The 22,769-nt window shown below is 35.6% G+C and overlaps 1 protein-coding gene across 1 annotated transcript in view; it reads right to left on the bottom strand.

Annotated features, from left to right (window-relative positions):
* Window positions 1-375: 375 nt before the first annotated feature.
* The window catches only part of LOC121450520 (CD2 associated protein), an 81,976-nt gene continuing 59,582 nt past the window's right edge, over window positions 376-22,769 (bottom strand). The window contains exons 12-18 of the mRNA XM_041655480.1: window positions 19,101-19,266; window positions 18,610-18,755; window positions 11,737-11,849; window positions 10,956-11,057; window positions 8,511-8,686; window positions 4,266-4,329; window positions 376-2,598 (exon numbers count right to left, since the gene is read on the bottom strand). Coding sequence (XP_041511414.1) covers window positions 2,557-2,598; window positions 4,266-4,329; window positions 8,511-8,686; window positions 10,956-11,057; window positions 11,737-11,849; window positions 18,610-18,755; window positions 19,101-19,266 — 809 coding nt within the window. The 3' untranslated portion in view covers window positions 376-2,556. The remainder of the gene's footprint in view (window positions 2,599-4,265; window positions 4,330-8,510; window positions 8,687-10,955; window positions 11,058-11,736; window positions 11,850-18,609; window positions 18,756-19,100; window positions 19,267-22,769) is intronic.

Genomic DNA, 22,769 nt, shown 5'->3' on the forward strand with positions numbered 1-22,769 from the left:
TACAGAAAAAAGGAGGACAAAGCCAGTATGACTTCTCCATTCTGACCGAGAGGACGAAAGTGTGCACTGTAGCACTCACTGCCGTTCTGACTGTACAGGAGAGTGCAGAGCACACACTACCACCATCACTGCCGCCAAAGGAAGGTTGTTTCCTTTCTAACAGACACTGGGTCTCTATACCATCCAGGCTGGCCTTAAACTCAGTCCTTTCCTTCCTCAGTCTACAACCTACAAGCATGTAGTCACCATACATGACGCCAATAAATTTTAGTAGCTCACAAGTATTAAAATATATGTGTTGCCAGGGCCAAGATCACCAAGCAGATAAATGATACATAATAGTTCAGAAAGGAACCAAACTGCGCAAATTTAATATACAATAAGGGATTGTGCTTTTATTTTCCTTACTCATGCTTATATCACATAAATTCAGTATTCTGTTATCTGTTTTTCTATAAGAATTATTTTCCCAATTTTTTACATTTTAATTAGCATCTATGAGCTACATGTTTGTCCAGAAAGCGTACACTAGTCACTCGCCTACTGTTGAATATTTACGTTATTTTTGTATTAAAATAATCTTCAATGGGAAAATAACAAAGCTTGAACTGCTGGAACCTTTTCCATCCAGCATTGTGGGGGAAGACAAATCTCCAGTGCGGAAAGCAGGGGGTGATTTCTAAGATAGGACCATTTACTTTCATCTGAAAACTATCATTAAGAGCTAGTTTATTAACAAAAAGCAAATTGATTCATTTGACTAATCACTTAAAGATAAAATGGAATAATTTTGTCCATCAATAACCCCTCATTAGATGAGCTTAGACTTGAAATGTTAAAATGGCTAGGCACAGTGGTGTGGCTGTCATCCTAGCACGTAGGGGGCAGAGGCAGGGGGATCAGAAATTTAAAATCATCTTTGCTACATAACAAGGTTGACTCCAGCCCAAGCAATATAAGATCCTTTTTCAACAACCAAGAAAGCTAAAATGCACACTTGATGTAAAATTAATGCTGTCCCCAGAAGTTAATCAAGTGTAATTTTGTGTTGGCAATTCTATTTTCTACTTCAGTTCTCTTTTTTTTTGAAGTAACACAAGACATTTCACTTAAAAAGATTTTTCCATTTTAAGACTAAAACGTAAAGAAAAAGTATTTTTTAAGAAGCATGATACCTTCAATCTGATAATCATTTAATAAAGTAAACTTTAAAATATAACTTGATTTTCAACAAATCAAACCGTTTCCTCATTGTTTTTAGACACGTTGCCCTACCGGGCTGAGCCATACCACCCTGAATGTGGCTTATCTAAGATGTTCCACTATTGATTTTTGATGCTGAAAAATGATTAAGCATTCATTCTGAAATAATCTTCAACATGGTCAATTATATTTGATTTTCATAACCCATAATGTTACTATTTGTGAAATACTAACACTCTTTTAACATTTACATAAGTAACAACCCAAAATATTTCTAGGGGTTACTGTGTTCTATTTTGAGAAATTATGTCTGTAAAACCTGAGTTTACATTATAGCTTTCCCAATATGGACCTTCATTCTAAAATTTTGAAAAGATCTGGGTTTAGAGGCTTTGCTTCCTAAGGTTATCATTAGTGAAAACTAAGGGAAGGCTACAAAGAGCTAATTACAAGATAATGAAATGAGTAATATTTAGAACTGTAGAATGAGCACAAGAATACAGCAATAAGGCTGGTGTCTACATTATTTAACATGTGCTGCAGTGTCTAGGCACAAATAAGAATTAGCATGACATTTTTAGATTCCTTAGGCCACATGAATTGAGAACAAAGCTCGTATTTTCCCAAAGATTAATCTAGTATATTTTAACTAACTTCCTTTAATGAACCCTATAGTGTGCGCATTAGAAAACACCCTACAAGTTTAATTTACTTTTATTATTTCATTATCGATTCATTATGCATGGGTGAGGAACCTCGTTAATTAGGAACTCCTATTTTACCACCCAATGTACAAACAGCACTGCAGACACAGGCACAACAGTGTAATCCTAAGTAAGAAGCTAAGAGAGAGAGAGAGAGAGAGAGAGAGAGAGTGTGTGTGTGTGTAGTGCAAGTATACAAGTTTATGTCCTTATGTGTTACAGGAAAGCAGTGATTCTAGTTACTATAAAGCTAACCCGTCCATCTCAAATAGTTTATCTTACAGCTTATTTGTAAAGATAGTACGATATTTATAGTATAGAACTCTTTAAAAATAATACAAGTTTCAATAAAAAAACTATTGTGAACTTTCATTCCTTTTTATACAGATTCAGTAGTATTTTCAAGCAAACAACATAAATGTTTGCTATCCCAGCACAGTAGGAAATAAGGCCTCTTTTTTTCATATTGGCAAAACAAAATATATATATAAAAAAATTGTCACACTCCCTAACTTTCCAGTAATATCACAGTTCATGTCCTTTCATTTCTTCGTTGCAACACCACATCTGCTGTCTTAACAAGTTGGTTAAGTTCATAGTGTTGCTCCTAAATCACTGAAGCATTAAAGAACACTGGGTCCACACCACCTCAAGAAGACAGAAGAACTTTCTTCAGCCTTGCAATTTCCACCTAAAAACAAAACATAAATTGTACAAGGTTTAAGTAAGACTATCTGTACTACATGACCACACTTTCCAACCTCTGAATTCTGATTTCAATATCAAAATCTAATTCTCCAGAGTGCAAAAAATAATACTGTTGAATAAGAGTGTCAGTAGAAAATAGAGCAGTACAAGTTCCTAAATGGCCAGAAATAAGAAAAAGTAGTGTATTTCTTTTAGCTAGAACAACAATGCTAAATGATACAAGCATTTGAAATAAGTACTGGGAAAAAACCTGACACACGTATACACCCCTCACATATGAACACAAGGAAAAATCTCTTGAAAGGAAAGAGAAAAAAAAAAGAACGCAGGGCCACTGGACCTAGAAAACCTTTTATAGGTGATAATGGAAAAAATGTGACACGCTACAGAAGCTGAAGAAGAGACTTAGATCTGCCATCAGCAAGCATAACCTAAAACGCACAGGGTTGACGCTGGATGTGGTGGCCCATGTTTGTATTCTCAGAAGGCTGGAACAGGAATATTGTAGTAGGTTTAAGGCCAGTCTGTCTCAAGAAATCAAACAAACACACAAAAGAGACCGATTTCAAGGTAAAGAACCTGAGATGAAAAATGCAGGACATTTTTAGGGAACAGAGTGAGATCTATGTCTGTCTTGTGGCAAACAAACCCCAAATAAAAAGTGAAAAGAACTACAGCAGATCAAGAAAGGCTTTGTCTTTAAATAAAGGAGCACAGGAGGAATGAGTATTTTCATACAAAGAAACAGGGTGCCAAAAGGAATCAATGGAGTTGTGGTAACTGATAAGGGACCTTCAGGACAACATACACTGATCTCAGAGAGCTATGGGGGATAAGGACTCCCACGGGGCAAAGGATGAAGGCCTTGACTCTAGCTGCATCCCACTATTATACCATGACCCAGTTTCACCTGTGTAGTAGGGTTAATAATCCTCATTGCTCCTTGCAATATCTAAGCACACTGGATATGGAGCTGAGAAGTAGCCCTTGGGTAAGTCAGGAAGTTGAGAAAACACACTTTCTGATCTTCTGACAAGATAATGAAGGTAAGTAATGAAGCAAGGTAGGAGAGGGGTGATGGTGGAAGTGACAAAGGAAGAGAAAGCTCAGAAGAGGCAGAACACAGTGAAGAGAAAAACAAGGAGAAAAGTTAAAATTAAGAAATAGTGTACTTCCAGCTATCCCCAGAAAACAAAATAATGTAACCTCTCCAGTGGCAAATGGAAGTGAGTGACACAACCTGTTTTCCCCTCAAGGTGAGGTGGGGAGGGGGCAGAGGGAGGCCAGTAGGCAGAGAGAGACAGAGAGACCAAAGAAAACAACAGCATTTATTTACTCAGACCCCTCAGATACCAGGTGCTTCCCACACTGTCCAGAGTTAGTACTCAGAAAAATTACTGAGCTGGGACTACAGCTCAGCACCTGAACCTTTCCTTAGCAAGCACAAAGCCCCATGTATGATTCTCAAAACAGCAAGAAAAACAATCTTTTTAACTGCATGAATAAAACAATGTTACCAAGTCCACAAAAAATGTGGGAGATTTAGGAAACGCTCATTTGAGGCAGGCAAGCACAGTCTGTAGCAGAGCCAACCACACTGTGAAGAGAGGGAACACAAAACCTCACTTTCTAGAGTTGGAGATGCATTACCTCTAGGTTACTCCGCATGGCCTTCTCTTCTTCCAATTCTCTGCGTAGCTTTTCCAGTTCTTTCCTAAAGACAAAGTTTACTGTTCATAACTGGAGCTGTAACTTACACACACTTACACACACACACACACACACACACAGAGAGAGAGAGAGAGAGAGAGAGAGAGAGAGAGAGAGAGAGAACAATGACCGTGTTCATCTGAAAATTTTCAAATTCTTTAGTTTGAGTATTCAATGTAAGATTAAAAACGGTACTTTCTACTCTTCCAGAGAATCTGAGCTGAGTTTCAGCACTTATATGAGGGGCCCTACGACTACTCCTAACTCCAGCTCCAGCAGAATCTGATATCCTCCTCTGGACTTTGTAGGAATCACAACCACGTGCAGAAACAAATTATAATAAAAATAAAGGTCTTTGGTGTTATTTTATACCTCCCCATATAAATACTAAAGACCATTTGAAAAAGTCATATAAAGTTACTACTGTAGAGGTTTCTAGGTGTGTGAAGGTGGGGTAGGGCATTAAAAGAGCTAAAATGGGAAGATGGGGCTGGAAAAATAGCTAAGCGGTTAAAAGTACTTGCTGCATTTACAGAAGACCTGGATTGGTTTCCAGCACCCACATGGGCATGGCAGAAACCAGAGGCCTCAAACCAGAACTCACTGCAATGAACATTTGCAAGTAAACACGTATGGACTAAAGGGTATACTTTGTACCTCACTGCATCACACTAAAGCTTCCATGATAAGATTTTGCTTTTCGTTTCTTTTTTTAAATTTTATTTTTTCTTGGGGGGGGGGTTTACAAGGGCGGATGTAAAAGGATGGGGAGATGAGTGGGACTAAGATGAATGATGCGAAATCCACAAAGAATAAAAAGTTAAATTAGAAAAAAAAATCACTAAAAGAGTGACAATATATCTGAAATAAAGAAATTAAGCTAGGCAATGGTGATACACATCTTTAATCCCAGCACTTGGAAGGCAAAGGCAGGCAGATCTCTGACTTTGAGAACACCCTGCATCCCGGTCTACAGAGCAAGTTCTAGGACAGCTAAGGCTACACAGAGAGAACTGTCTTGAAAAATAAATAAACAAACAAACAAATAAATAAATGAACAAATAAATTCAAAACAGCTAAGGACAAATACAGAAATAATACCTGGCTTTTAAAAGCAGTTCTCCATAATCGCCTATTACACATTTTATAGGCTGGACACTCCAGCACTCAAAACAAATACCAAAGTGACAACTGAATTTCAAGTTCCTCTCTGTTGCTTTCAACTAAATATTACAGTAAATTCCCCAAGTTAATATATTCCAGCCAATAATCTATATTTTTAAAATCATCTTGTTACCTTTTCAATTCCTTCTAATCTACATTTTCTATACAGTATTTCTGTAAGTATTTTGGATCACATCTACACAGTAATTCTGTATGTATTTATTTTGTGTTGTTTTTTTTCCCAGAAACTGTTTTGAAATATATACAAGCTGTTAAATTTTACTTTTATTTTTCTCAGTAACGAATACAGCCTAACCAAAAAAGAAAGTCAGGAGCTACTGGCAATTGATGGCTGCTGAAAGAACAATCAGTTCTCTTCAAGATTTTGGCCCGATGGCTTGTCTATGCTCCAGTGGATGACCCTTGACCCTTGTGTACTAATTGGACCCAATGAATTACTAAAAATGAGTAAATAAAAGGGCATGTAGTTGAGAAAAAGATGATGACTTAGAAAGGGGTAATAAGAGGAGAGGTAGACATCATCAAAGTGGTTACATGCACATACACACACACTCATGTATCAAAAATACATATAAAATAAAGGAGTGTTCAAGTCCCAGATGCCACATGGTGGCTCATAACCATCTATAATTACAGACGATGCATGCTCACGGACTCTCATTCTCTCTTCCTCTGTGTGGTAGCCTGAAAGTATTTAGGGCCCATAAACTCATAGGGAGTGGCACTATTAGGAGGTGTGGCCTTGTTGGAGGAGGCTGGATGATGTGCGCTTTTAAGCCAGACCTTGAAACTGGAGAGCACACCTTTAATCTGGGCCACATCATCTTCTGTTGGAAGCCTGTTAGATCCTCTGCCTACATGCCACCATACTCTCCTCTGAACTGTAAGCAAGCCCGGAGTTAAATGTTTTCTTTATAGAGTTGTAGTGTCTCCTCACAGCAACAGAAACCTAACTAGCCCCTCCTCCCCCTCCCCACAGAAAGCAGAAGACGACACTGTGGAGTCAGTTCTCTCCTTCCATTATGTAGGTCTTGGACACCAAACTCTAGTCATTTGGAGCCATCTCACTGGCCCCAAATATATCTTAAAACAGTATTTTTTTTCTTGGTTCCATATTTTTTTAACTTTATATACAAGGAGTAACACTGTATGTATATTTCTGATTTGTTCCCACCTTTCATTTTACAAACTGACTGATACTGATTCATGCAGCCACAATCATTCATCATTACTTACACACTACATTTCTCAATTAGTATACCAATAAGTATTGTATATTCCTTCTCTTGTTGTGGCTCTGATTTTAGACTTAATAAAACAACAAACAAAAATCCCTGCCATGGACCTTCATTTTTACAGAGAAATTTGACATGCTTAAATGATCTTTGGAAAGATTTTTAAAATATGTAATTGTACATAATAAATCAAAACTATTGTACTCATTCTACAGATAATTTAAGAGAACATACAGGCAATTTATGTATGCCAAGTGCTACTTCATTAAAATCCTAAACCTGGGCTAGTTATGGGGGCACATACCTGTAATTCCAGCACTTGGGACAATGAGACAAAAGGATTAAGAGCTAAAGTGATAATAAATTTGAGAGCACAAGGCCAGATGGAGCTACATGACACACTGTCTCAAATCAGTACACCTAGTACTCAATGTGTAAAACAACAAAATTTGCAAGTCAGGAGAATTTTATAACTGGTGGGAGGTATTCATTTACGGAGGAATGAGCATACAGCTTCTACCACGTGTAGTGCAAAATTTATGAAATCCTTTCTGAAACAGATCAATCAATGTACTCAAGAAAGACCTGGCATATCAAATGACTAATTCTATAATCACAATATATTCAGTAAATAATATATTTCAATAGTTATCTTAGATAAAATTTTTGCCCCCATCTGTTATTTTTTAATTTACTTTTATTTTGTTATTTGATGTAGAGTCCCTCTACACAGCCCTGGGCTAACCTGGAACTCACTGTGTCAATTAAGGTGGCCTTGAACTAAAAGATTTTTCCCTACATCTGCCTCCAGAGTGCTGGGATTGAAGGCACTCATCACTATACCAGGCTCTACTTTATATTGCTAATACCACCTTTCATAAAGAATTCTATATGTTGTGCAAATTAAAAGAGAAATGATAAAATCAGACTCAGGGTCTAAGCATAAATTGTATACCCTAGTCTAGGAAATCCTTTGGGGGAAAAAAGGTAGACGATGAGATGGGATGAGCATGCTCATCCTCTTTTTAATTAGAATAGCTGACTTTCATCTGATTTATTTATGGGATTTGCAAGACTATAACTAAAATATCAATAGGTGAAAAGATGTGCAAACCAATAAAGAAACATGGTTTTGAGTGTGGGCTCTGTCACTGAAGAATAGGTAAATAGGCTTACTTCTACATTCTGATTTCTTCATTAAAACGGGGAAGAGTCTACAACAGGGCAGCTTTTGAACTTTTAGAACTCAAACTTTTAATTAGGCATGTCTACTATATAATCAAAAACTTTCAGGGCTGTGGTAGAAGAGGGCATTAGCACAACACTATGAGCTTGATCCATAACACTAACAGACAACAACGAATACTTTCAGAGTTAACAGAAGGGCTTTAGTGATCTCTTGTGAGTTGGCACCCATTCATTTTGTAACCACCTAATGTAAGCCTAGCAGAAACAGGGGTCAAAGTCCTCTAAGAGAAAAGTATGAGATCTGGGTCCTACCAAAAATGGCAATGCAGGTTTCTCAGGATTTTCAAGACTGACATCTGTGCCTGGCTAAGCACACAGGTACATAAAGACCTTCTAGAACTGAACCACTGGGACAAGTTTTCCAATCAAAGTTTTTCTGAGAGTGCTATAACAAAAATGTCTTTGGAAACATGTGCACTTGTTTAACTTAGGAGATTAGACCTTCCAATAACAACACCTAAAAAAAGTCTTTGAACATGTTAGGGGGGTGGCTTAGGAGAAAATAAGAGTTACTTACCCATGATCCTTTTTCAGTGCCTCTACAATACACAGTAATTCAAGAATCTGGGCTCTAAGTTCATCCAGGGAACTTTTTTTCCCATCATCTGTTTCTGCTTTAGCTTTGAGTTCTAATGGAGTTAGGAAAGCAGATGTATTTACTTTAGAAGCACTTGAAGGTGTAGAAAGAGATGGCTGAAAAACATAAAAATTTTCTCATTATGCTTCTGTTAATATTTAATATTATGTTTAAATTCAGAAGATTGTTTTGTTCTGGTTTTCATTTTTAATACAGGTCCACATGTAGTCCAGGCTGGCTTATAGCTCCAGATCCTCATATATTAAACTTCTAATCGTCCTGCCCCACCTCCCAGGTATTGAGACTACAGTTTATACATTATTGGGGATTAAACCCAGGGCATGCTAGACAAGCACTCTGAGCTACATCCCCAGGTCGCAATACTTTTACAAAAAGAATACAAACAATTAATTAAGTATATATTAAGCAGTCCTAATCTGAAAATCCCTAACCTTAAAAACTCTACAACAGACTTTGCTTCAAACTGCAGGTATGTTTAAATATAGGTAAGGAATTACATGAGACAAATTAAATTTTATGTTTACTCGTGAATCCCAGCCCCAAATACATTTAAACACATATCTAAAATTTTCCAAATTTCTGACTTCAAGCATTTTAGAAAAAAGATTTTCAACTATGCTTCAGGGTAAATGGGACTCACTTGCACTGGCTGTGGGACTGCTTACAGCATGACTGTGAATTTCCAACCAGAACTTCAGATTAGGGCATCACTCAACCTCACTAGACAAGCTTCTTATTGTAAATGGCAATTAAGGCAGAGACCCATATATAGACAATGTGCAGAGAATAAGAGAAGTTGGAGTACTCAGTGCTACATGGGATGTCTATGTCACACCCCTACCCTCATGGTCCAGGGACCTAAGCTGAAAAGGATGCAGAAAGATAATAGGAGGCAGGGGTGGTGGATGACTTCAAAGACAGGAAGAATTTTCAGGACCCAACAGGGCAAGTGCACATGCAAACTCATATAGACTAGACCGTATGCACAGGACCTGTACAAGCTCAGGCCAGCCAGACAAAATTCCAGCTCAGGGCAGATGGGGCATATAGTCCACCCTGGCAAAGATGCTGTATGCAATTAACAGCTGCTAGGATACACTCCAGGGCAAGTCCCATGCTCAGGTGTAGTTGGACAACAAAAACTGGATTCTTGTTTTCTTGTGGGTTGCAATGATTTTGTTATGACAGAAAAAATGTGAAGCTTGGTAGGAAGGGAGGTGGGTGTGTGCGTGTATGGGAAGAGTTGGAGGAAAGACAAGAATATGATCAAAATGTACTGTGTGAAATTCCCAAAGAATAAAAAAATTTTAAAAAGGTAAATGGTAAAATTAAATTCCAAAAGCAGTTTGGTATATTCATTGTGGGGAGCAGAGGGGTGTGTGAATAATCAATAAAAAATGATCTGATATCTAGTGGTTTTATTTGTTTAAAGGAAGGAGATAACCACTGGCTTATCTAATGGATTGTTTGCCTAGTGCGGCATCTACAAGTAAAACTGTATCAACATTAAGGTGCTGTTTCAATCTTTATTGTTATAAATATCCAAAGCCTCACTTAAAAGTAATTATGAAGAATTTAGTTCAGTCCACACGATTTCACTAAAATCAGTAATTTTAGAAAAGTTTCAAGAGACTTTTTCTGCTGACAAGATAGAGAATTAGATTAAATATATTTAATTAATTCAAGAAGTGGTCAAATATTTTAGAATGAAAATAAGAACTAACCTTACTTATATATGTAATTTATAACAAAACTATCTTCAATAAAAATAATTAATTTTAGAAAAAAAACATCACCATGAAATAAGATGGATCCTTCTGCCACTCATTCCAGCACATGCAGAATGCTTAAGAGAATGCCAAGAACCAAACTAAAGAATGAATAAACAAATCATGATTTCCAAGCTGTTAACCCTCAAATGTAATTAGACTGAAACTTTCTGGGAGTTGAGCACAATCCTACATGCCTATGGAGGTGGAGACAGGAGGATCAACAAAAGTTTGAGGGAGCCTGGTAAACATATGAAGAGACAGACCCAGTCAGGGCCACATAGAAACCCTATCTCAAAACAAAAAAAAAGGCCCCAGCCCCAAATTATTTTAGGTGAACTAATTCCAGAGTGTATATTCAGTAAGAAAATGAAACAATGTACAGACCCATGTCTTGGAAATACAAAACAGAGTACATTCTTTAAGTGCTTCTATTATGAAATGAGCTGATGCGACTAAAGCTTAATAACTGAGAATTACTTGATTTTTTGGCAGAAGACAGAAAATAATCTTTCTAAAAGGATGCCTTAAATTTCCTGATTGATGACTATAACACATCTTAAAAATTAACAACCCTAGGCCACAGTGGGTCTACCTTTGAAGAGAAGCTTGTATCCCTTTTAAGCTCCAACGGCTTTAGGTTGCCACTATCTTCTTCTTTTGGTAACTTCAATGTTTTTTCTGGGCTTTGAGTTGGCTACATGTTTCACATAAAAAGAAAAAAATCAAGACACAAATTTTATAAAAAGAAAATTTTAAGAAGCACGTGCACAATACAGCCAACACTCCCACCACTTAGCTACTGCTGTTCCCACTGTTCACAGCTGGACAAGATGTCACATAACTTCAGACTGAGTAATATTTTTGATATCTGAAGAGCAAAACCAGCTTTCCTCACAGAAACAGAGCTTTTTCCACCGAGGTAATTTTAAAGTTACGCTGTGCTGATGACCTAGTATAGGAACGCTGAAGTAGATCTGCATTCCAAACAACAAACAGAAAGCATGGAAAGAAGTTCTTCAGCTGTAAAGAGAAGGAATCCCAAGAGGTGGGCGAGTATCCCCTTCCCCGGAGTCTGGATCTGCTGCTCACTTTTCCTCACTGTCCTTGCTGTGCTGACTGAACAAAGTCCCTGCTCCCCGTTGGCCCTGTGCTCTGACTGTGGTCTTAAGACAACTCTATTTTCTGCCTCTGGAATCTTCCATGCAAGACTATATTATTAAACTGATCATATCTCTTTTCCTCTATTTTCTTGAAGAATCACAAAGCTGTCTTTCATCTTTTAAAATTAGATGTGGCTATAAATCCGCTCGTTCGCTTAAAGGGGACTCAGCACTTTCTTCTGTCTACGTTTTCCTAAAGTAATGGAAACTCACAGAATGTCCACCATTGAAGCGGCCAGGCAACCTTCTTCCAGGCATCTTGGGTCTATTTGCAGTGAGATGTAACAAGTTCTCTGAGGAAGCTATATCATCAAAATTTACAGTATCTAAAATAAAAATAAGTATTACCAACTAAGAGAATTACTCCTTCTAAAAAGCAAAGAATAATATTTCTGGTTTCTTACACTAAAAAAAAGGCACCACTAAGTCAAAAAGCTCACAAATTGATCAGTGTTTTATATATGCATTTGGAAAACAACACCCATGCTCTTTAAAAAAAAAAAAAAAAAAAAAAAGTCAAGATCCTTTAAACCATGTAAGACCTGTTTCCAGCACAACAACGTTCCTACAGGAAGAATTCTGTATCACGAACTGCAGTAGAATAAAAGCTATGATTTGAAATTCTCACATTTTTAAAAACCTATTTAAGTTCTCAATTAATTACACCTTAGAGAAATTTTACATGTCCAATATTTTAAACTTTACACTATGGACTAATAAAAAATTTGAAGGACTATACTGTATCTGACACCCTATTGCTTTCTATGTATTCTCAATGTAAAGTGAACTTATGATTTAATTACATGAATATATACGGATGTTATAGTCAGGACTCAACCTATGACATAAGAATCATAAGCTAGTTTTACATCTAAGACAAGTAAGATAGCAAGCGCAAGTGCTTCATAGATCACTAACATGTTTCTCTGCCATTAAAGGCTGGTTGCCCTTTGACCAAGTAATTTGTGTTTAAGGGTGTATAAGATATATATGGTAATTCATACCCTTTAAACAATGGTTTGTAAAGCAGCTAGAAAAATCTTAAACAAGTGATTCCTCTGAAGCTCAGATGTCTATACACAGCACTGAATCTTTTATAAATTCCTGATACTGCCCTGATTGGTCTAACTTCCTGTAGCTCAGATAAGAAACTAGGAATACTACCCACAGTCAAAATATCCCAATCTTCCAGAAGATTCCTTTTCCTTATTACAATTTGTCTGAGAGTTGTAAAACTTATCAGACACTTAAATGTCCAAATAAAATGATTTGCTGTTTCTTTATAAAAAACCTAAACGTACTCATTATGGTCAACCTCTTAAGTTTAAGTCATCAAACTTTATATTCAAAGTAATCTACAGAATATTCAAGAAATGGAAAACACAAGGTAAAAAGAGTCATCACTTTGGAAATGTTCACGGTATAACTACTTTACTATTAAGTTTTTAATAGATTACTTTGTGTGTTCTACCTTGGACAAATACATCAAAACAGATACTATGGTCTTTTGATAATTTTAATTATAAAATATAGCAAACCATAGAAAGAGATAAACAACATTAGTGGAAATGAATTACATAAACTAGATGGTCTGGTTTAAATGTTGCATATACCTCATTCTGTTTATAAATATATTAAGAAAAATAATTGGAATAGAAATATGTTAAACTGATAAATGTGCATCAGTGACCTATGGGAAAACTCTGAAAAGTAAAACCCTAATATTTTGACCAAAGAAATAATTTTCAAATGCATATTTAAGCAACTTGCAGGGAAAAAAAGAGAAACAAAACAGAAAAATATGGAAGAAATTAAAATAAAATGAAACAGAAAGGGTAGACTGTTTTAAATGTAAGTTTATAAAGAACAGTATACTCATATAAAATGCCTTCGTATGTCCAATTTAGGGTTAAAACACCAAGACAACTTTACCAATTCTAAAACTCTCTCAGGTTCTCCATTTATGATATCAAATAAAAGATAATAGTGCACATTTTGGATTTATGACATACCTGAGTCTTTGTAAGTGATGCAAGATTAATTAACAATGTACTGACACTGTGAAAATGGCATAAAGGCATCAACTCTAACAAGTATATCTGTCACTCTGACAGAAACTTACACTTCTGTTTGTTCTAAGGAAGACAAGGACAGGCTTTTAAGAGCCAAGTGATACACCAATTGAAGGAGAAAATCTGATTTGTGTGATAGTCAATTTTTTGGAGATATATTACCAAAGAGTATTTTAAATTATAAGCAAGAAAGGTTTTTAAAAATGAACTTCAATTTATTTTAAAATGGAAAACCAAAAGGGTTAGAATAGACAAACAAACACGTACACTTTTAGCAGAGTTACAAAGAAAAAGATTGTGTGCACCACCTACTTATATTGAATATACTACTTTGATTTCTTTTATAAATTGTTATCTTACCAAAATGGAGAAGGGTAGGATAATTTCCTGACACGTAAGAAGGGAGGAAACATGGCAAACAGGCTAGGAAACAAAATCTGGAAAGAAAAGTCAAGGATAGGAATGTCTAGAAAAAAGACTAAACCAAAAAAATTATTTTACAAAGCAGGAAAAAAGGAACAGTTGTAGATGAACAGAAGCATATCATGTCTAGCAACCAAGGTTATCTGAACTTACACAGAATGTGTACTTATTTTAGAGTTATTCCTTTGTCTTTCAAAAAAAATTTCAATTACTATTAATTTCAATATACATTAACATTAAGATTTTTAAGCCACATTATATTACAATACCAAGACAGTTTCTAAAAGGACAGCTCATTACTGTAAAAGGCCAAGGGTGTAAACCAAAGTTCTAACATCTCATAAGATAGTTGTAACTAAACTAACACCATCTTCCAGTCAAGGTCTAGTGTTTGCTGCATTACAGTAATTAAGGTGATTTTAATTTTATCACATTTTAAAATAAAAAAAAGTGCCAAACAGCAAACAGTATCTTTAAATTCTTCACTGTAAATGTAATTCAATTCAATCTGTGACAACTCTCATTTTAGAGAGACAGAGACAGAGAGAGACAGAGACACTAAGGAAGGTTTTCATGCTAGCTTTTGCTTCTTAAACATTAGTATTTTAGAAATATGACTGTTAACTGATAAATAATTGGTAATAAAATGAGATTTTCCTTAAAACTAATTTTTGATGAAGCATTTGAAAAAAGAACAAAATTAAAGCATAGGTACTAACAGCTCTAACATCTGTAGTGCTTATTCATATATATATGATATGACCATACTGGTAAGGGAACTGAAATTATTTCATACCATGAAAATAAAACCAAAAAAAAAAAAACAAATATTCTAGGAATGACTTTCTCTTATTTTTAAAGAGCATATATATATATATATATATATATATATATATATATATACACATATATACAAACATCAATGTTTATATTATGAAAATATTTAAATTATGAAAATGAGGTAAAAAAAATCATGTTCTTCATAGATCAAAGCAGAAAAAGAATAAGATGGATTTAAAAACATGGAGGGACTACAGAAACAAAACATTCACGGTATCCTCCACATCCATTGTCCAGGAAGACAGAGGATAAAGAGGCTCATTTGATCACAAGTTAAGCAAGAAAAATGATCCGGGGGATAAACCTGCTTATTAAAGAAAAAACACAGTTTTAATGCCAAAGCCAGCATGGTTTTCAACTACAGTAGTTCATGTCAAATTATTTAAATGATAATGGACCTCTTAGTAAGGTTTTGTGTATGTTTAACATTCTCTTTTTTTGAAGAGAGATATTTTATATGACTGTGGCTGTGTTGGTTATTTGCACACGAATACAGTGCTCAGGGAGGCCAGAAGAGGATTTCCTATCCCCAGGGTCTAGAATGACAAGGAGTTGTGAGCTGTCTGATGTGGATGCTGGGAAATGAACTCAGGTCTTCTGCAAGAGCAATTCTCTCTTAACCACTGAACCATCATCTCTTCATCCCCTAACTTTACATTTCCTGAGACTTAAAAACCAGGCTCTAGCCTAATGCCAAGCCCCAAGTTGTACTCAACCAAAAATTCACAAGAGAGGTAGAACATTTATGTATTATTAGAACAGATTTAACAATCCCCAAATTGAAAACGCTCAAAAAAACAAAAATCAAGCCTTTGAGTGGCAAACTTGATTCTATCAGTAGAAAATTTCACAGTTGGCCTCAAGGCACAGGCAGAAATCATAGTCAAAACAAATGTACACTAAAAAATTATCAAATTACCTTAAGAAAATACATTTAAAATTGTACACAGAGTATATGAAACTAATTTTGTTTGAAATAATGTTTGTAAGAAGCCATTTGCTGCCAGCCATGACACCTTTATCCTAGCAAAGAACATGTGTCTAGCATACTTCTAAGGATGTAACAACTGCTCAGTAAAGAATTTGTACTTAATTGCCAAAATTTGTTAACTACTGAAGATAGAGAGTAAGTGTGGAACACCAAAGTTTGCCAAATTAAGTAAAAAGGATCAAAGATAGTTGCTAATTTCCTGACTTGTGACCATTTTAGCATCTCTATACTACTCTTTACTTACTAAAGAAAATAAAAAACCAAAAATTTAACTTTTCACACTCTATTCCACAAGATCTATTATATGAAGAGTAAACAACCACCACTGATATAAGACAAACATGTAGATTTTACTTTCCAACCAGTTTAAAATTCTTACATGAACTGTTCTGTAAACATTAAAATAAAAAAAAAAACCTCTTAATAGATGTACATAAAGAGAGAAAAAAAGAAAGTGAAAACTTGAAGGCTTGGAGAGATGGCTCAGCATTAAGAGCTGTACTGTCTTTAACACATGTCTTTAGCCCCAGCACTCTGGAGCAAAGGTAGGTGGACCTCTGTGAGGTCGAGGCCAGCCTGGTCTACATAGCAAGTTACAAGACAGTCAGGGCGACATAGAGAAACCCTGTCTCAATCAACAAAATAAGAGTGTGCGCTGCTCTTGGAGAAGACCAGTTTCATTCCCAGTACCCAGAGGAGGCAGCTCACACACTACCCCACGACTTCAGCCCCACGGGGCTCTGATTTGTCTCACTTCCGTGGGAACCTGAACTCACATACGCATGTACACACAAACACACATACATATATGTAACTGAAATTAAAAAAACAAGTCTTTTTTAAAAAGCTGGAGCTTTATTTTATCTAAAGTGTTTTGAAACTTCTACCTTAAAATCAAATACAACACGTAGTCAAGAGTCACACAAAGAAACATGAAAAGAAAATTCCACTCCTAAAAACAGCCATCAAATTTAAGACTTTTGTGATAAAGATCACAAAAATTGGGGCAATCTGAATGATAATACAAACGGATGCCTTTATTTAAAACATTAAATTTGTATAAGTAGCTGGATTTTCTTCAACTCTTACTTTTGAAAACATATTTCTGGTTATATTTTGAGTAAACATAAAACATGAGCTGTGGGCCAGCCTGGTCTACAAGAGCTAGTTCCAGGACAGGAACCAAAAGCTACGGAGAAACCCTGTCTCGAAAAATAAAAAAAAAAAAAAAAAAAAAAAAAAACATGAGCTGTGACAATTCTATCATTTTGCTAACATCTATAGAAATAACAGATATTTTAAAACATTTTGCCATTCTTTATTACTAGTAAATAAGGTCAATTTTTAGCAAGTAAGGCACAGTATGTTTTAGCAAACTTTTCTAAGCTATAATTAGCATCACAATTCCCAAATATTTGGTAATGAATGTAGCATCACCCAGAGAAAGAAGGATGCAAATAGGACAAAGGGATTTACAAAATATTTAAAGCAGACAAGCCTCTGCATTGATGAACTGAAAAGACAGAAGAAAATTTTAAATTCAATACTATATTTTATAAAATTATGGCAAAAGGTCTAAGTGTAATTACCACTGAAGTTTAAATGTAAATATAAAATGTCAGCACTGAAGTCAAAGACTATTATGACACTAAACATTTATCCACATGCAAGGACTTCAGCACTCTCTTACTCATGATGTATACATTGATGTATCTGTACCTGTTTACAAATAAAATGGGGAAGCAGCATCTATTTCCTAGGGCTACAATAAAAATAAGAAAAAAAATACATAAAGTCCTTTGAAAAATCAACTAAAAAGGAATGCAAAATACTATACAAAATAACATGCATTACCATAAGGTAATGACTACCTAACACTCTTAGCAGGTAGAACTTCACCAGGATGTCTGTGCTTCTAGCTTTCCACCTTCCAACTATACATGGACAACACAAGATAGCAAAAAAGTCCTAAATCTTAAGAAACACTATTTAGCAAAAGTGAAGCTAGTTGAATAAAAATATTTTCCTGCAGATAACAAAAGTTTCTCCAAATGAAGATAAAAATTTAAGTTTTACAAAATATAAATTTTTTTTTTCAAAATGACCATTGTTTTATTTATTTATTTATTAAGATTTCTGCCTCCTCCCCGCTACCGCCTCCCATTTCCCTCCCCCTCCCCCAATCAACTCCCCCTCTCTCATCAGCCCGAAGAGCAATCAGAGTTCCCTGCCCTGTAGGGAGTCCAAGGACCTCCCACTTCCTTCCAGGACTGCTAGCACTGAAAGTCTGTCATCCTATTATCACATTTTTTAAAAGCATGCATGCAGGTGCAGATGGTGGCCAGAAGAGGGCCTCAGGTCACCTGGGGTTACAGACAGTTGTCATGTAGATTCAAGGAAACAAGCCTTTCCTTTGGAGGAGCAGCCAGTACTCATAACCATCATAATCATCTCTCTGGCCCCTTGTTTTCAAATATTTAACACCAAAATGCACTCAGCTCTGACTAATTCAGGAGATACTGCCATTTCATTATGAAGACATAATGAGGTACCAACGTGTCAATCTTGTTCATTTTTTGATCATCAGTAAGAAATCCTGGCTCAGACAGAATTATATTCTACCACCTTACTTTTCTCTCTAAGCTACAAAATTTTAAGTCTATTTCAACTAGTTGACATTATTTCATACACAAATTTCGAGTTTTTAAAATCCATTCTGACTCTTTTATTAAAAGCAGTATCTTGTCCATTTCAACTTACCTGTTTCTTTGGAATTTCTGACTAGGAAAGCATCAAAGTCTACTGATTTTGGCCTGACTGGCAATTGTTCAGGGTCTAGCTTTGGTTTTGATACTGGCTCAGCTTCAATCTTTGAAGAAACTGTAGTAGAAACGTCTCCATTAATTCTTAAATGAGAAAACAAACATGCAAAAATTACTTGAAGGTAAAATAGTGACTTAATGACATTTAAGATTTTTGTGTAACATAATACAGATGGAAATTACATCTGTTCTGTAAAACTATGCATGAACATAGACTTCTAATCCTAAAACTAATCACAACAAAATCAGAAATGCAAAAACTGTTTAAGTGAATTCATTTATCCTGATGTAAGATTAACATTGAAAGAACTAACAGTCTACAAAGAAATAAATATATGGAAAATAGATACTTAAGCTTAAAAGGGCATCAGAGGCCTTCAGGTCAAAGTGAGTAATGAGCACCTAATTTTAAATCAGGTTAAAGCTTACTTGGCTGCTGGTGGTGGAGGAGGAACTGGTTTGTCTGGTCGCTTTGGGTACACTGTTCCAGGAGACTTCAATAAATTATTGGCTTTGGTAGGTGGAGTGGGCTTTTTGGGTGGGACTTGAGGAGCAGCTGGTTTAGAGGGTTTCTGTTCCAGCAGTGATTTTTCATCTGATGATTAAAAAATATTTAAATAGTCAAAACTATTTAGGTTTTTTTTTTCTGGCAAAGATCAATATTAACCTTCACATTGCATATGTGTATAAGCACACAGTTTGAAAGTTGCACTTTAACATGTCTAAGAATCTTTTTTAAAAAATTTCCCAGTGGAGCCAAAACTCATTAAAAACCTAATTACAAATAATACATGCTTTTTGTCATGCTTCTGGCAACCTTGGTTTGCTATTAGGGGTGGTAACACTATTTTAGTGAAATAAATATTTCTTATTTGATAGAAAAATGCTTAAATAACAGTATTATAATGGTTGTATACCACATTCATTAAAAACAACCTCACCAAAAGAAAGACAGCAAACACATCCTACAGAAAGCATATCCACTTCCTTATTTTCAAGTACGAAGCACAAATACTTAGCAGAACATCTGTGATTACACAGCACAGATCCACATAGTAGTATGACAGACAGTTAAAAAACAATAAACTTAGGACCAGCACTGAATGACTATTTGTCTTCAAAAATAATGCATATAAAAAAAGCCTACAAGTGATTTTATGAAATTTCCTCTTAGTCAGAAGCTGGTAAATAAAAACCTGAATCAGTATCACAAGACACAGCACACCTTCTTTAAACAAATTTCACCTTAAAATAACAAAAAATATAAAATGTAGGGTCTGGAGAAAAGGCTCAGCAGTTAAGGGCACTGGCTGCTCTTGTAGAGGACCAGATACAGTTCCTAGCACTTACACAATAACTCGCTGTCTGTGACTCCAGTTCCAGGGATCTAATGCCCTCTTCTGGCCTCCTTGGTACCAGCCATGCATACAGTACACATACATATATGTAGGCAAACACTTATTAAATCAAAACAAATAAGTTCTACCATGTACAAATAGAGCTTGTTTTAAAAAAAGTAATCTGTCAAATTACTGATCATTATTCAGAAGTCTGTTGTTCTGTTTTTGCCAAAGACAAGGTGTCTCTATGTAGTTCTGGCTGTTCTGGAAACCACAATGTAAACCAAGATGTACTTGAGCTCAGACAGTCTTCTGCCTCTGCCTCCCAAGTGCTGGAATTGTCAGTATGTGCCACCATGTCTGGCTAAAAGTCTATTTTTATATGGCCTCAAAATATAGCAATGTATCCCATCCCTATACTACCAGGAGAAAAATACAAAGCTTCCTATTTCTATTTCATAATCAAGTAGAGCCCTTTATAGGGCAACAGCTAGCTAAATTTGAATCTCTAGAAAATACTGAAAAATATTTTAAGGAAATTGCATATAGGGCTCTTAGCTTAGCCCTCCCTCTAGTCCACTGCCATTCTTGGGCATCTTTCTCCTTTCTTAAGAAACTGCCCTATCCTATTTCTAACCATGTGTTCCCGATGCAATCCTTTGCCCTGAGACAAAGGAACCTGGAACTGGTTGCTCTATGAACTCAGATCTGCAGCTCTGTCTAAGCATGTTTGCCCTGTAACTATGGCCTTCCTCACTGTTCCTCTGACTTCCACATCTAACTTAACTGGCATGACTTATTCTCCACCTCCCCTCTTCCTGGCAGCTGTCAAGATTTGTATCATACAGGCAAAGCCTCACAGTAATTCCAAAGCAAATCTCCAACTGCTCCTTTTGTGCAGAACCCCATAATAATCTGGCACTCTGCACAACTGACTTAGTATCCTACCCTAAAGGTCTACTCTGTGCCTTCAACTCTGCAAGAGCATCAGGTTCTGTCTGACTTTTTTCCTACAGCATATAACATGCCTTTAGGACAGGCTAAGAAGCTAAACAAAACTCAAAACATCACAAACCTAAATGTGAAGAAAAAATATATAATTTCCTACAATATAACACAGAAAAGATCAAAATGGTCTTGAATATGACAACTTGAACCAACGGTGATAAGGTGAGAACCTACTCTCAAAAGTTGTCTTCAAATCACATGCACAACACTAGCACTGACATACAAATCATATATACATACATAATAATTTCCCTAAAAAATTTAAAACTTCAGTAAAATAAAATAAGATTTCTGTTCTATAAGAGAAATAAGACACAATGGAAAAAGAAGTGTAATATGTAATAAAGGGTAGCTACTCAATAAACAAAACTCTTAAACTCAGTAAAAAATGAACTAAAAATCTAACATACATGTCACCAAAGTTGTCAAGCACATGAAAAGATGTTCAATATCAGATGTCATTAGGAAAGTGGAAACCATGTGACACCATTACACAGCTACCAGAATACAAACACAAAGCAGAGAAAACATTACATATTGCTGAGGACACAAAACAAAGTTTCACTGCTAGTAGGAATACTACATGAGACTATTTGGGAATAGGTTGGAAGTTCCTTAGAAAACTAAAAATACCCTTACCAAAGGATCCAGTGATTTCATCATTGATATTTATTTAAATGAACTAAAATGTATGATCAAATTAAACCTGCATACATGTTTATAGCATCTTTCCTTATAAGCGCAAAAACTTAGAACCAATCAAAATATTCCTCAGTATACATAGGCAATACACATGGACAATGAAGCAGTAGTAAAAGCAAATGAACCACCAACTCATGAAAAACCACGGGTAGATTTTTTTACATACATAGTAAATTAAAGAAACAATAAAAATGATTACATACTACAAATAATGGGAGATGCAAAGGTATAGAAACAGATAAGGGGAAAGTGACTACCAAAGGTTAGGATGGAGGGTAATCTAAGATAAGAGTAGAGAACATTCAGAATAGTGAAACGTGAAGTACAAGCCAGACAAGGAGCTATAGTGAAACTATTCTGAAGACAGAATGGTGGATATATGTCACAACGCACTTGTCCATCCAACAAAATGTACAGCATCATCAGGTTTGTGTGGCAATGTACTTTTGCCTACTGAGTCAATCTTGCTAGCCCTTGGTTCAACTTTCTGTGACTCAAAAATTAGGAGAAGGGAAGAAAGAAGGGAGGGAAGAAAGGAGGAAGGGAAGAAAGGAGGGAGGGAGGGAGGGAGGAAGGAAGGAAGACAAGAAGGAAGCAAAAGAGTGATGATCCTGAATATGCTATGAAGTACAATCCAGACAAGGAGCTAAAGTGGGAGAAATCAGTTAAGACACATAATTCAAGAGAGAAACAATGACAGGTTAAACTCTAACACTAGCCAAAGAAATAAAAGCACCCTGACGCAATATTCCAGTTTGTGCCCAATCTAGTAGAGACAGACATCATAGATCTTTCTGTACAGGAAAAATCTTATTTTCCTAAATTTAATAACAATATAAAATGTTTTTTGACAAAATACATGGTGTCTAGGAAAAACTTCCCAAGTTCATGTACAAGATTAAAAAAATACCTAGTAATCTCCATAGTTAAATTCTTAAAATTTTTCTAATTTTCATCAAGTACCTAGTTTTTTATACATAATATGAAACAGATACTACATCTTACTGAGGAATTCATTTACTTTTTTTTGTTTGTTTTTGGTTTTTCG

The sequence above is a fragment of the Microtus oregoni genome, unplaced genomic scaffold (assembly GCF_018167655.1).
Source record: "Microtus oregoni isolate MIOR12 unplaced genomic scaffold, Mior012 000007F_ref0000211, whole genome shotgun sequence".
Classification (NCBI taxonomy): domain Eukaryota; kingdom Metazoa; phylum Chordata; class Mammalia; order Rodentia; family Cricetidae; genus Microtus; species Microtus oregoni.